General features: G+C 47.3%; 1 protein-coding gene across 3 annotated transcripts in view; it reads right to left on the bottom strand.

Moving 5' to 3' along the window:
* The window catches only part of EARS2 (glutamyl-tRNA synthetase 2, mitochondrial), a 44,627-nt gene that overhangs the window by 18,658 nt on the left and 10,768 nt on the right, over positions 1-15,201 (bottom strand). For all 3 annotated transcript variants that reach the window (XR_496311.3, XM_007987904.3, XM_007987897.3), the window contains exons 3-5: positions 13,196-13,385; positions 4,482-4,954; positions 2,293-2,401 (exon numbers count right to left, since the gene is read on the bottom strand). Coding sequence is in view for 2 of the 3 variants with exons in the window: in XM_007987904.3 (XP_007986095.1) it covers positions 2,293-2,401; positions 4,482-4,954; positions 13,196-13,385 (772 nt within the window). In the remaining variant the exon portion in view is untranslated. The remainder of the gene's footprint in view (positions 1-2,292; positions 2,402-4,481; positions 4,955-13,195; positions 13,386-15,201) is intronic.

A 15,201-nucleotide genomic window follows, 5' to 3' on the forward strand; every position in this document is an offset into this window, starting at 1 on the left:
TATGTTGCCCAGGCTGGGCAACAAGCAATCCACCCAGCTTGGCCTCCCAAAGTGCCACGATTACAGGTGTGGGCCACCGTGCCCAGCCAGGTTTTCAGTGTTTTCAAAATAGTAGCTGACATTTTATTTTTATTTATTTATTTTTGAGATGGAGCCTCACTGTGTTGCCCAGGCTGGAGTGCAGTGGTGCAATCTCTGCTCACTGCAACCTCGGCTTCCCGGGTCACCTGCCACTCAGCCCTATTGGACCTGGAGAAGCTTTTGGCCAGGTGCAGTGACTCACTTAATCCCAGAACTTTGGGAGGCCGAGAAGGGAGGATCACTTGAGGCCAGGAGTTTGAGACCAACCTGGGCAACAATAGTGAGATGCCATCTCTACAAAAAAAATATTAAAAATAATAAACTTAGCCTGGCATGGTGGTACACACCTGTAGACAGCTACTCCGGAGGCTGAGGCGGAAGGATCACTTCAGCCTGGGAGTTTGAGGCTGCAGTGAACTGAGATGTCACCATTACATTCCAACCTGGGTGACAGGGCAAGACCCAGCCTCTAAAATATATAGAAAGTGGCATTTTTTTTTTGAGACAGAGTTTCGCTCTTGTTGCCTAGGCTGGAGTGTAATGGTGCAATCTCGGCTCACTGCAACCTCCACCGTTCAAGTGATTCTCCTGTGTCAGCCTCCTGAGTAGCTGGGACTACAGGCACCCACCACCACATCGGGCTCTCCTCAAACTCCTCACCTCAGGTGATCCACCTGCCTCGGCCTCCCAAAGTGCTGGGATTACAAGTGTGAGCCACCACACCCAGCCTACATCCACTCTTGAATGCCCCATTCAAAAGATGCCCACTGTTTACTGTGTGAACTTTGGCTAGTTTCTTAACCTCTCTATGTCCTGGGTTCCTCATATGTAAAACAGGGCAAAATCATGCAACTGACCTCATCATAAGTCTGATGGAAGAAGTAAATAAACAGCCCTAAAATATCTGCAACTGATGTTAATTATCTGGGCTCATGCAAGTAAATGCACTGAGGATATTGTGTCCCCAAACAAGTGCTCTAGGCAAAGTATCAGTAAGACCCTCACCCCAGGTGCACACCTGGCTGATAGTCTTAACCACTAATAACTTTTCTTAATGACAGAATCTCACTTTGTTGCCCAGGCTGGAGTGCAGTGGTGTGATCCTGTCTCACTGCAACCTCTGCCTCCCAGGTTCAAGTGATCCTCCTGCCTCAGCCTCCCAAGTAGCTGGGACTACAAGCATGTGCCACGTCCAGCTAATTTTTGTATTTTTAGTAGAGATAGGGTTTCACCATGTTGGCCAGGCTGGTCTCAAACTCCTGACCTCAGGTGATCTGCCAACCTTGGCCTCCCAAAGTGCTGGAATTAAAGGTGTGAGCCACCATGCCTGGACAACACTAATACCCTTTGACTCAGACATGTTAACAATGATTTGAGTTGGAACGATATTTGGAGGTTTCCAAGTGAAGAGCTACTTGCAATATCAAATACATGAAATATAAAGTAGATGCCATGGGACAGTGCTCACTCACTGTGTTGGCTGGGTGAAAGGTTGATGGGGGGAGGTGAGTCTAAAATGAAGATACCCCTCTCCAGGCTTTAGTTGTTAACAGAGTCCACACAAGGGGTGGCTAGGAATACAATGCTAATGATAAATATATATGTACTGCCGGGCACGGTGGCTCACGCCTGTAATCCCAGCACTTTGGGAGGCCAAGGCGGGTGGATCACCTGAGGTCAGGAGTTTGAGACCTGCCTGACTAACACGGTGAAACCCCATCCCTACTGAAAATACAAAAAAATCAGCCAGGTGTAGTGGTGGGCACCTATAATCCCAGCTACTTTGGAGGCTGAGGCAGGAGAATCGCTTGAACCCGGGAGGCAGAGGTTGCAGTGAGCTGAGATTGTGCCATTGCACTTCAGCCTGGGCAACAGAGTGAGACTCCGTCTCAAAATAAAAATAAAAATTAAAAAAAAAAAAAAAAAAAAAAAAAATATATATATATATATATATATATATATGTATACCATTTACTGAGCACTATGTATGTGCCAGGGCTATACAACATACTTTCATAGAACAATCATATAAGATTGGTACTGTTATTAATCCCATTTTAGAGAAGAGGAAACAGAGGCTCAAAGAGGTTAGGTGATTTAGCCGTGGTCACACAGAATTAGGTACCAGAGTCCATTATACCCTCTGCTGTAGGGACTGTCTTGAGCAAGAAAGCCCTTTCCCACCAGGGGATCTCCATGATCCCCACTTACCTATTGAATTCTGGGAGCTTCTCCAGGTCCAGCAGGGCTGAGTGACAGGTGACCCGGGTCAGGTTGAACTGCGTGATCAGTTCCGGCAGGGTCCTGCCCATTTGGTTCTCTGCAAAGAAGAGAGGCCCAGCCATTCAGCTTCCTCCCTCCCTTCCTCCTTCCACTTTACCTCTCTTTTTTTTTTTAAGAGACAGGATCTTGCTCTGCTGCTCAGGCTGGAGTGCAATGGTACAATCATAGCTCACTGTAACCTCAAACTCTCAGGCTTAAGCGATCCTCCAGCCTGTCTTCCAAGTAGCTGGAACTACAGGCACATACTGCCACATCCGACTAATTTTTAAATTTTTCTGTAGGGTCAGGCATGGTGGCTCACACCTATAATACCAGCATTTTGGGAGGCAGAGGTGGGCAGATCATGAGGTCAGGAGTTCGACACTAGCCTGGCTAACATGGTGAAACCCATCTCTACTAAAAATACAAAAATTAGCCAGGCGTAGTGGTGCACGCCTGTAATCCCAGCTACTCAAGAGGCTGAAGCAGGAAAATAACTTGAACCTGAGAGGCGGAAGTTGTAGTAAGCTAAGATTGTGCCATTGCACTCCAGCCTGGGCAACAGAGTAAGACTCCATCAAATAAATAAACACATAAATAAATTTTTCTGTAGAGATGGAGTTTCACTATATTGCCTGGGTTGGTCTCAAACTCCCAGGTTCAAATGATCCTCCTGCATTGGCCTCCCAAAGTGCTGGGATTACAGGCATGAGCCACTGCACCCATCCTTCTTCTACTTTCAAACATAATGAAGACTGAGTAAGCAAGCCCTGGGCCCCCGATTCCACTTTGCCCAAAGGGATTTAACTTCTAGCTATTTATATATCTAGAGCCTGAATAGGTTTTCATTTTCAGAAAGGGTTCTGTCTTTAAGGAAAAAAGGGTCTGAAAACAATCAGGCTAAACCCATTTCCATTACTCTCAAGACACGAGCTACATAACAGTACACTCATTGCCTGGTTGTACCAGAGAGTCTGAGTCAACTGGGTTTGGTTGGGGTCTGAGCATATTTTACAAGCTTCCTAGTTGATTCCAAAGCACAGTCAAGAGTTAAGAACCAGGCCGGGTGCAATGGCTCAAGCATCAAGGTGGGCAGATCACCTGAGGTCAGGAGTTCGAGAACAGCCTAGACAACATGGTGAAACCTCATCTCTACTAAAAATACAAAAATCAGCCAGGCGTGGTGGCAGGTGCCTGTAATCCCAGCTACTCGGGAGGCTGAGGCAGGACAATCGCTTGAACCCGGGGGGCGGAGGTTGCAGTGAGCCGAGATCGCACCATTGCACTCCAGCCTGGGGTACAAGAGCGAAACTCTGTTTCAAAAAAAAAAAAGTTAAGAACCATGGTGCTGGGAGCTGCTTCTTGTGAGTCAGCAGGCACCGTGACCAGGCATAGGCCTAAAGCGCTATATCCCTCACTAGGTGCGTGACTTTGGCAAGTTACTCAGCTTCTCTGAGCTTCACAATCCTCTTACGAACAGTGGAGACATGTATCTACCCCTTAACAGTATGTGGTATTAAATGAAGTGAGACCAGCAGGCAGACTATTCTGGACACATTTTCAGAAATCCTTCAGGTCATCCTATCTGATGCTTGCTTCTTCAAGGTTTAGGTCTAAGTCTTGGACCATGGATAAGTGCTCAGCTTGAAATAAACTAGATTCATCTGGCAGTAAAATGAAGAAGGAAAAAAAGAAAGTAGATCCATATTAGTTCTAGTCATACTGTTAGCATACATGCTTGTAATAGTAGCAATAATTGTCATAATCATAGGGTCTGTCATTTTTTGTGCTTATTGTGTGACAGGTGCTGGGCTCGGTACCTTACACTCCTAAGCTCAGTGAATCCTAACCCTATGAAGTAGACACTTATCCCCATTTTCCAGATATGCAACTGAGGCTCAGAGACTATAAGCCCCTTGAGGGCAGGGATCATGTCTATCGTGCTCACTATTGTAGCCCCAGCACTTAATGCGGTGTCTGGCAAAATAAACATCTGTTGAATAAAAGAATAAACTTGTCCAAGGTCACCCGGCTGGTAGATGGCAAAGCTGGGACCAAAGAGCAGGACTATCTGAGCCAAAGCCCTGCTCCTCCTGGCCACGCTCTCTGCTGCTGGGACCGCTCAGGTGGACAGGTACCTGCAAAACCTGAGCCACAGTTGGTGATGATGTCCAACAAGGAATCAGGCAGGAAGCCTTCAGCAGCAAAGTGCTCCAGGAAAATGTCCCCTTGCCTCTTGGAGAGCTTGCTGCCATCCCTGTTGAGGAGCAGTGGCAGGTGGGCGAAGTGGGGTGGGTGCCAGCCCAGGGCCTGGTAGAGAAGCAGGTGCTTGGCAGTGGAGACGAGCCACTCGGAGCCTCGCAGCACGTGGCTGATGCCCATGTGGTGGTCGTCCACCACACAGGCCAGGTGGTATGTGGGGAAGCCGTCGCTCTTCATGATGACTGGGTCTCCCTCCGTGCTGGCCACGTCATGCCTATTCCAGCCATACACCAGGTCCTCGAAGGCCGGCGCTGCCTGCTCCAGGCGGAAGCGGATCGCAGGCTTGGGGTCCTTGGCCAGCTTCTGGGCCACCTGCTCCTGGCTCATGTTCCGGCACCTATTGTCATACCTGATAGGGAGCAGAGCAGCGTGAGTACTGCTGATGGACAGGATGATGGACAAGAGTCCTATCTTTGTCATAGCTGTGTGACCTTAAGCAAGTCAGTTACTGCTGCAAGCTGCTTCCTCAGTCTAGAATGGGGATAATAATACAGTTGTGTGGAAAACTGAGATAACATGGTGTAGCAGACACGAATGTCTGCCTATCTACCAGCCATTCCATGCTTCTTCCTTGCTAACAAGAAAATAGCGAAATGCTTAGTCTGAGGGGTTGAATCCTGATTGGTATAGCCAATCTTGCGATCCTATTGCCCCATGCCAGTGACCAGTCCAGGCAGGAATGTAACCCCATCCTAGTCACTAGGATGTGAAGAAAAGCACACCTTGGGGGTAAGGAAGAATTAAGGTTCTGGGAAAGGTTTTTCTCTCCAAAGGACAAGGAGAGACAGCCACAGGAGGAAAATCCCTTCTTAAAATTTCCCACTACCCCACTTCTGTCCTCTTTGGATGTTGTCCTGTGAGGGGAGCATGCTTAGATCTGCCGCAGCTACTTGCAGTTGTGGGAGGGAAAGAAATGAAGGCAGAGAAAAGCCAAAATAGAGCCCTGGCATCCCTACGCTGCTAGTCTCATCCTGGAGCCACCCACCTCCAGCCTTGCGCAGAATTGAAAGACAAATGTCTATGATTGATGTCCTGGCTACTCAAAGTGTGGTCTGTGGGACCCTAGCATCAGCCTCCTGGGAGTCAGTCAGAAATGCAGGTCCTCAGGCTCCACCCCAGACCTACTGAGTCAGAATCCGCACATTAACTAGGTCCCCAGGTGATTCATCTGTGAGTTAAAGTATCGTTTGTCCCTTCTAACAGGGTATTCCGCTAACTACCCAAAAGTGTTCTGAGACACAGACTGAATGCTTGTAAGGTTAGTCTTTGACACAGCTAAGTGTTCAATCAATCAATAAATGGTGCATGGGACTAGATACCTTTGCCCATGTCTGTAATCCCAGTGTTTTGGGAGGTCAAGGTAGGAGGACAGCCTGACCTCTAGAGTTTAAGACCAGCCTGGGTAACATAGCAAAATCCTGTCTCTTATTTAAAAATTTAAAATACCAGCCTGGGCAACATAGTGAGACTCGGTCTCTACAAAACAAAATGAAACAAAATCAGCCAGGCATGGTGGTGCATTCCTGTAGTCCAAGATCCGTGGGAGACCAAGGTAGAAGAATCACTGGAGCCCAGGATGTTGAGGCCGCAGTAAACTATGATGGCGCCACTGCACTCTAGCCTGGGTGATACAGTGAGACCCTATCTCAAAAAAAAAAAGTTGGCCTTTTTTTTTTTGAGATGGAGTCTCACTCTGTCGCCCAGGCTGGAGTGCAGTGGCGTGACCTCGGCTCACCACAACCTCCGCCTCCCGGGTTCAAGCAATTCTCCTGTCTCAGCCTCAGTACTCTGTACTCAGTACTCTGTCTCAGGGTAGCTAGGATTACAGGTGCCTGTGACCACGCCCGGCTAAGTTTTGTATTTTTAGTAGAAATGGGTTTCACCAAGTTGGTAAGGCTGGTCTCGAACTCCTAACCTTGTGAACTGCCTGCCTTGGCCTCCCAAAGTGCTGGGATTACAGGTGTGAGCCACTATAACCAGCCAAAAAAAAGTTTTTAAAAATGAGTCAGTTGCACATGAGTGAACAGGAGGGTGTTCAGCTGCAGGAGCAGGGCAGCGCAATGTCTAAATCAAAGGAATTTGCTTCTTCAAGCTCTTCTGGCAGCAATTCTGACAGTGAGGTTGACAAAAAGTTAAAGAAGAAGGCCGGGCGCGGTGGCTAAAGCCTGTAATCCCAGCACTTTGGGAGGCCGAGACGGGCGGATCACGAGGTCAGGAGATCAAGACCATCCTGGCTAACACGGTGAAACCCTGTCTCTACTAAAAAATACAAAAAAACTAGCCGGGCGAGGTGGCAGGCGCCTGTAGTCCCAGCTACACAGGAGGCTGAGGCAGGAGAATGGCGTGAACCCGGGAGGCGGAGCTTGCAGTGAGCTGAGATCCAGCCACTGCACTCCAGCCCGGGCGACAGAGCAAGACTCTGTCTCCAAAAAAAAAAAAAAAAAGGAAGAAAAAGTAAGTTGCTTCAGAAAAACTCGTAATAGAAAAGACTGGCAAAACTTCGGGAGCTCTGTCATCTTCCAAACAGAGCAGCGGCAGCAAAAATAATGTTTCTTTTCTTTTTTAAATTTCATATAGAGATGGCGTTTCACCATGTTGCCCGGTCTGGTCTCGAACTCCTGGTCTCAAGTGATCCACCCTCCTCGGTCTCCCAAAGTGCTGTGGTTAGATTACAGGCCACTGTGCCCGGCTGATAACATGTTTCAGATTGGGAAAATGAAGTACCTTAGTGTTTGGAATGTTAAAGGGGAAGTGCTAATTGATGATATTAGAGATTATTGGATGGATCTCAAAGGTTAAATAAAACCAAGAAGAAAAGGTATTTCTTTAAATCCAGAGCAAAGGGCCAGCTGAAGAAACATTCATTCATTCATTCATTCATTCATTCATTCATTCATTGAGACAGCAGACAAGGTTTCACTCCCGTTGATCAGGCTTGAATGCAGCGGTGCAATCATGGCTCACTGCAGTCTTGACTTCCTGGGTTCAGGTGATTCTCCCATCTCAGCCTCCTGAGCAGCTGGGACTATAGGTATGCACAACTATACCCAGCTAATTTTTTGTATTTTTAATAGAGACAGGGTTTATTTCTTTTCTTTTATTTTTTCTTTCTTTTTTTTTTTTTTTTGAGTCAGGGTCTCACTCTGTCACCCAGGCTGGAGTACAGTAGTGTGATCACAGCTCACTGCAGCCTAGACCTTCCCAAGGGTAAAGTGATTCTCCCACCTCAGCCTCCCACATAGCTGGGACTACAGGCATGCATCACCATGCCTGGCTAATTTTTGTATTTTTTGTAGTAGAAATGGGGGCTCACCATGTTGCAAAAGCTGAGTTTGAATTCCTGGGCTCAAGCAAGCTACCCGCTTTGGCCTCCCAAAGTGCTGGGATTACAGGCATGAGCCACCGTGCCTACCTGAAACAGATATTCTACATCGATACATTGATGATGCAGTAAGAAAACTACAAAGTCTGAGCCATATAAAACCTATACTGTCCTAGCTGGGTTTTTTCGAGTTTGTTTTTGAGATGGAGTCTCACTTTGTCACCCAGGCTGGAGTGCAGCAGCGTGATCTTGGCTCACTGTAGCCTCTGCCTCCCAGGCTCCCAAGTAGCTGGGATTACAGGTGCACCCCACCATGCCAGGCTAATTTCAGTAGAGATGGGGTTTCACCATGCTGGCCAGGCTGGTCTCGAACTCCTGACCTCAGGTGATCTGCCTACCTCAGCCTCGCTAAGTGCTGGAATTACAGGCATGAGCCACTGTGCCTGGCTTCTAGTTGTTTTAATCTGTCTTTTTACATTGACTTTTGTTTTCTAAATCCTGTTCTCCAAGCTGTCGTGTTTGGATTACAGAACAACTTGTAAGATGAATACTTGTTTTAAATGTGCATTATTAAATATGTTCTGTCCAAGTGCAGTGGCTCACTCCTGTAATCCCAGCATTTTGGGAGGATAAGGGGCAGGAGAACTGCTTGAGTCCGGGAGTTCAAAACCAGCCTGTGTAACGAGACCTTGTCTCTACTAGAAATTAAAAAAAAAAAAAAAAAAAAAAAGAATTAGCCGGGCATGGTGGGTACATGTGCGGTTCCACCTACTTGGGAGGCTGAAGCAGGAGGATTGCTTGAGCCCAGGAAGTCAAGGCTGTGGTGAGTCATGACTGCATCGCTCCAGTCTGGGTGACAGAGCAAGACCCTGTCTGAAAACAAAAGTTTTCAGGGACGCTGTCAACTTTATTAAGGAGGATTGCTTTGTACCTAGCACCTAGTGTAAAATAAAATCAAGTAATACAATCTCAACAGTTGTGGCCCTTTTTTTTTTTTGAGACAGGGTCTCATTCTGTCTCCCAGGCTAGAGTGCCATGGCACAATCTCAGCTCAGGGCAACCTCCATCTCCCTGGTTCAGGAGATTCTCCTGCCTCAGTCTCCTAAGTAGCTGAGATTACAGGCACACGCCACCACACCCAGCTAATTTTTGTACTTTAATATAGATGGGGTTTCACCATCTTGCCCAGGCTGGAGTTGTGGTCTTTTTTGATCCTAAGAGCTGGTACTGTTTAAGGCCCAAAGTAATAGTTTTTTACAGATCTTTTAGTTTCAACTAAGCTTTTACGATAAAAAGGATTTGTATTGCACTGAGTTTTCACCAACTTTTGGTTTGTGAAATCCATACTGGATCTGTTCTTTTCCAACCAAATGTCTAGGCTTATTTGACTTTTCCACCCCAATGACATTTCACTCTCTTTATTAAACATTAGCAGATATACTTTGATAACCAACACAGCTTGTATGAACACTGAGCAAGTGTCCATCATTATTACCTTACTGTTTAGTCTGCAAAAAATAACGACTTAGATGAGCTGTCTGATTTGCTTTCACTTATTAAACACGTTCACCATGAGATGATGTGTATAACATCAGATACCGTTAAACTAGACTAGGATTTAATACAAATCCTGAAAGCTTAAAATAAATAAATAAATAAGTAAATAAATAAATACATGGCTGCATGGATTCCACAACAGGGCATGACCATAACTTAAAAAAATAATAATAATCTGTTGGCCAGGCATGGTGGCTCATGCCTATAATCCCAGCACTTTGGGAGGCTGAGGTGGGTGGATCTCCTGTACTCAGGAGTTTGAGACCAGCCTAGGCAACATGGAGAAACCCTGCCTCTACCAAAAATACAAAAAAAAAAATTGCCGGGCATGGCGGCATACACCTGTGGTTCCAGCTGTTTGGGAGGCTGAGATGGGAAGACTGCTTGAGCCCAGGAGGCAGAGGTTGCCTTGAGCCAAGATCACATCGCTGCACTCCAACCTGAGGGACAGAGTGAGACCCCATCTCAAAACAAAACTAAAAAAAACAAAACACTAGCTCTGAGTGGTGGTACGTGGCTGTGGTCACAGCTACTTGGGAGGCTGAGGTTGTAGGATTGCTTGAACCCAGGAGATTCAAGGCTGCAATGAGCTGTGATCATGCTGCTGTACTCCAGCCTGGGTCACAGAATGAGATGGGGAAAAAAAAATCTTCTATCAATAAATAGACTGTTTATAATAAAAAGGCAATGTCACCATAAATGTCATGACCTTGGCCAAAGAGCTGAGCCCTTGACCAAATAGTTCACTGGCATTGCAATGTAAATGTGATGATGCTATTGTGGATGGGAGTATGAACAAGTAAAGGGCCAGCCACTTGGCGATATCCATTAAAGCTACAACTCGACCCAGGAATTCTACCTCTAGGACGGTATTCAGCAAACACACTGCACAAGTGCAAAATGACATATGTCAACATTAGTCATCACAGCTCTCTTCTTTTATAACCAAATATTAGAAATAACATAAAGGTTTGGGCCGGATGCAGTGGCTCACGCCTGTAATCCTAGCACTCTGGGAGGCTGAGGCAGGCAGATTGCCTGAGCTCAAGAGTTAGAGACCAGCCTAGGCAACATGGTGAAACCCTGTCTCTACTAAATACAAAACAAAATTAAATTAGCCAAGTGTGGCAGCATGCACCTCTAGTCCCAGCTCCTCGGGAGGCTGAGACAGGAGAATTGCTTAAATCCAGGAGGTGGAGGTTGCAGTGAGCCAAGATCACACCACTGCACTCCAGCCTGGGCAACAGAGCAAGAATCCTTCTCCAAAAAAAAAAAATAATAACATAAAGATTTGTTAAGGCCGGGCATGGTAGCTCACGCCTGTAATCCCAGCACTTTGGGAGGCCACTTGAAGATCACTTGGGCAGATCACTAGAGGTCAGGAGTTTGAGACCAGCCTGACCAACATGGTAAAACCTCGTCTCTACTAAAAAAATACAAACATTAGCCAGGTGTAGTGGCGGGCACCTGTAATCCCAGCTACTCGGGAAGCTGAGGCCAGAGAATCACTTGAACCCAGGAGACGGAGACTGCAGTGAGCCAAGATCGCGCCATTGCACTCCAACCTGGGGAATAGAGCAAGGGAAAGGGAAAAGGGGTGGGGAGGGGAAGGGGGAGGGGAAAGGAATGAAATGAAATAAATTAAAAATAAAGGTTAAGATGAAACTGATTAAGTAAATGAAGTTATATCCATAAACGGAATATTATGCATTATTATGGACTGATATCTGATCCTCAAGATAGTAAGTGGACATGGTAAATTGCCCCACATAGCATGTACATAGCACATTGTGTGCTACCATGTGAATAAGGAAAAAGAGAAAATATACGCCTTTATTGGTATATGTACTGAATGTCTCTGGAGGAGACATAAGAAAATTTTAACATTGGTTGTCTCTGCAGAACCGAGTGGCCGCAGTCAAGACTGGAAGAGAGTTCTTTCAATATATGTCTTTATGGACCTTTTTTTTTTTTTGAGACAGCTTCCCTCTGTCACCCAGGCTGCAGTACAATGGCACAATCTCAGCTCACTGTAACCTCCACCTTCTGGGTTCATGTGATTCTAGTACCTCAACCTCCAAGGTAGCTAGGATTACAGGCGTGCACCACAAAGCTCAGCTAATTTTTTTCTGAGACGGAGTCTTGTTCTGTCACCTAGGCTGGAGTGCAATGGCACGATCTCGGCTCACTGTAACCTTCACTCTCCAGGTTCAAGCTATTCTCCTGCCTCAGCCTCTTGAGCAGCTGGGACTACAGGCATACCACCATGCCCAGCTAATTTTTGTATTTTTAGTAGAGATGGAGTTTCATTACATTGGCCAGGCTGATCCTGAACTCCTGACCTCATGATCCACCCACCTCAGCCTCCCAAAGTGCTGGGATTACAGGCGTGAGCCACCATGTCCGCCCTGTGGACCTTTTAAATATAGAACATTTTGCCCATTCAAAATAACAAGTAATTAAAATTACTTTACACATTACTTTCTGAGACCCAATGTGTCAGGCAGCTTCTAACATGGCCCCCAGTCATTCTCACCTTCTGGTGTTTCTGTCCTTGTGTAGTCCCCTCCCCTTGTATGTGGGCTGGGCCTAGTGACTTCTGTCTAATGAACAAAAATAACGCCAAGTATGTCTAATCTGAAATGCTACAATGGTCCAGGTGCAATGGTTCATGCCTGCAATCCCAGCACTTTGAGAGGCTGAGGTGGGAAGACTGCTTGAGTTCAGGAGTTTGAGAACAGCTTGGGCAACATGACAAAATCCCATCTCTATTAAAAACACAAAAATGAGCCAGTTGTGGTGGCATGCACCTGTAGTCCCAGCTATACAGGAGGCTGAGGCAGAATTGCTTGAAGCTGGGAGGCAGAGGTTGCAGTAAGCCAAGATGGCACCACTGCACTCCAGCCTGGGCAACAGAGTGAGACTCTGCCTCAAAAAAAAAAAAAAAAAAAAAAAGCCACAACTGATCTGACATTTGAAACCTTTTGAGTGCTGACATGATGCCATAAGTAGAAAATTGACCACCCAAACACATGTGACAGGCTATAGTCAAAATAGTCAAAACTTTGTTTCATGCACAAAATTATTTAAAATATTGCCTAAAGTCACCTTCAGCCTATGTGTATAAGGCGTACATGAAACATAAAAGAATCTCATGTTTAGACTTGGGTCCCATCCCCAAGGTATTTCATATCTATGCAGCTATCTCAATATGCAAAAAATCCAAAATCCAAAACACTTCTGGTCCCAAGCATTCCAGATAAGGAATACATAGCCTGTAAAAGTGGTGAGAAGTCGCTTCCACAACTAGGTGGACTCCAGCTTGTACCTGCTCACTCTCTCCTTGGCTGGCTTTGAGGAATGCTGGCTGCCATGCTGTGAGCTGCGCTATGGAGAGGCCCACATGGCAAAGAACTGATGTCTCCAGGCAACAGCTAGCGAGGACCTGAGGCTGGCCAATAGCCTTGTGAGAGGAGACGGAAGTAGATCCTCCCCAAGCTAAGCCTTAAGAGAACTCCAGGACTGGCTAGGACCTGTAGTTGCCTGTGGCTTTGAGAATCCCTGAGCCAAAGGAACTGGTGAGGCCACACTCAGATGCCTGACCCAAAGAAACTGAGAGATAATACACATTTAGGGAAATTTCTTATGCAGCACCAGGTAGCAAACACACCCAATGTCGGCGAGGCATATGCAACAAGTTGGGGTTCTTACCGGGGCATCTGGTGGTTCCGCAAGGCCTCCTTCTTCAGGAGCCCCAGTCGCTGGGGTGAGCAGAAACAGGGATAAGCAGCTCCGGTCTTCAGCAGCGCCTCTGTGGCCTGGGCGTACAGTTCCAATCGCTGAGATTGCTGATAGGGCCCAGCAGGACCACCCCGGCGGGGGCTCTCATCAGGGGGGATGCCTGGAACACAGGCCATAATGACAGCTAAGGTGCACACAGCACTTGTTCCCAGGCATTGCTCTAAGTGCTTTATGCATATATTAAAGCTTTAATCCTTATAACAATCCATAAGGTTGGCATGAGTACAATGACCCCCCCCCCCGACTTTTCTATTTGAGGCAGAGTTTCACTCTTGTTGCTCATGCTGGAGTGCAGTGGCGCGATCTCAGCTCACGGCAACCTCTGCCTCCTGGGTTCAAGCAATTCTCCTACCTCAGCCTCCTGAGTAGCTGGGATTACAGGCATGTGCCACCATGCCTGGCTAATTTTTGTATTTTTAATAGAGATGGAGTTTCTCCATGTTGGTCAGGCTGGTCTTGAACTCCCGACCTCAGGTGATCCGCCCACCTCGGCCTCCCAAAGTGCTGGGATTACAGGTGACCCACCGCTCCCAGCCCTACCCCTCGTCGACCCCCCTTCTTTTTGAGGCAGAGTCTTGCTCTGTTGCCCAGACTGGAGTGCAGTGGTGCAATCTTGGCTCACATGAACCTCTATCTCCCAAGTTCAAGCAAATCTCCTGCCTTAGCCACCAGAATAGCTGGGATTACAAGCATGTGCCACCTCACCCAGCTAATTTTTGTATTTTTAGCAGAGACAGGGTTTCACCACATTGGCCAGGCTGGTCTTGAACTCCCGACCTCAGGTGATCCACCCACCTCGGCCTCTCAAAGTGCTCGGATTATAGGTGTGAGCCACTGCGCCCGGCCCAATGTCCCTTTTGGAGATGAAAAGTTAAAACACAAAGAGGTAAAGCACTGAAAGTTGCATGGGCTCGTGGACTAAGGAGCAAACAGAGGTGTACGGGCTCCGAAGTCCACACCCCCAATTGTATGTCCTCTCAATCCATTGCTTCCCTGGAGAAGGAGAAACAAGCCCAGGCCTGGGAACAGCTGACTTAGGAGAAAAAAATTGTGGTTCAGAGAACAGCCCATCAGGCCCTGGTTGGACTCCTGGTTCTGCCACTTAGTAGTTGTGACAAGGGATCCCGAGGTGCTACCAATGTGTGAGTACCAGGGTGCTGAGTGCCATAAAAGACACTTTTGGCTGGGCGCGGTGGTTCACGCCTGTAATCCTATCACTTCGGGAGGCCGAGGCAGGCAGATCACGAGGTCAGGAGATCGAGACCATCCTGCCTAACACGGTGAAACCCCGTCTCTACTAAAAATACAAAAAATTAGCCAGGCGTGGAGGCGGGCATCTGTAGTCCCAGCTACTTGGGAGGCTGAGGCAGGAGAATGGCGTGAACCCGGGAGGCGGAGCTTGCAGTGAGCGGAGATCGCGCCACTGCACTCCAGCCTGGGCGACAGAGCAAGACTCTGTCTCAGAAAAAAAAAAAAAAAAAAAAAGACACTTTTCCCTGAAGCCTCAAACCCACCCTAGCAGGTAGGTGCAGTTATTTCCCCATTCTGTAAGGAGGACACTGAGGCACAGAGGTGCTTTGTCACCTGGCCGAGTAGAAGGGGCACGATCAGCTTCAAACCTAGACTAATGGGCACCGGAGCCAACACTCAACCACTCATCACACTGCTGTTTTTGGTACTTAGCCTTTCTTTTTCTAAGAGATGGGGTCGCACTCTATCACACAGCTGAAGTGCAGTGCTGTGATCATAGCACACTGCAGGCTTGAACTTCCAGGCTCAAGCCACCCTCCCGCCTCAGCCTCCCGAGTAGCTAGGACTACGGGTGCACATTACCACATCTGGCTAATTTTTTAGTAGAAAGCGAGTCTTGCTGTGTCACTCAGGCTAGGGTGCAGTAGTGCAATCATAGCTCACTA

This window comes from Chlorocebus sabaeus, chromosome 5 (assembly GCF_047675955.1).
Source record: "Chlorocebus sabaeus isolate Y175 chromosome 5, mChlSab1.0.hap1, whole genome shotgun sequence".
In the NCBI taxonomy this organism is placed as follows: Eukaryota; Metazoa; Chordata; class Mammalia; order Primates; family Cercopithecidae; genus Chlorocebus; species Chlorocebus sabaeus.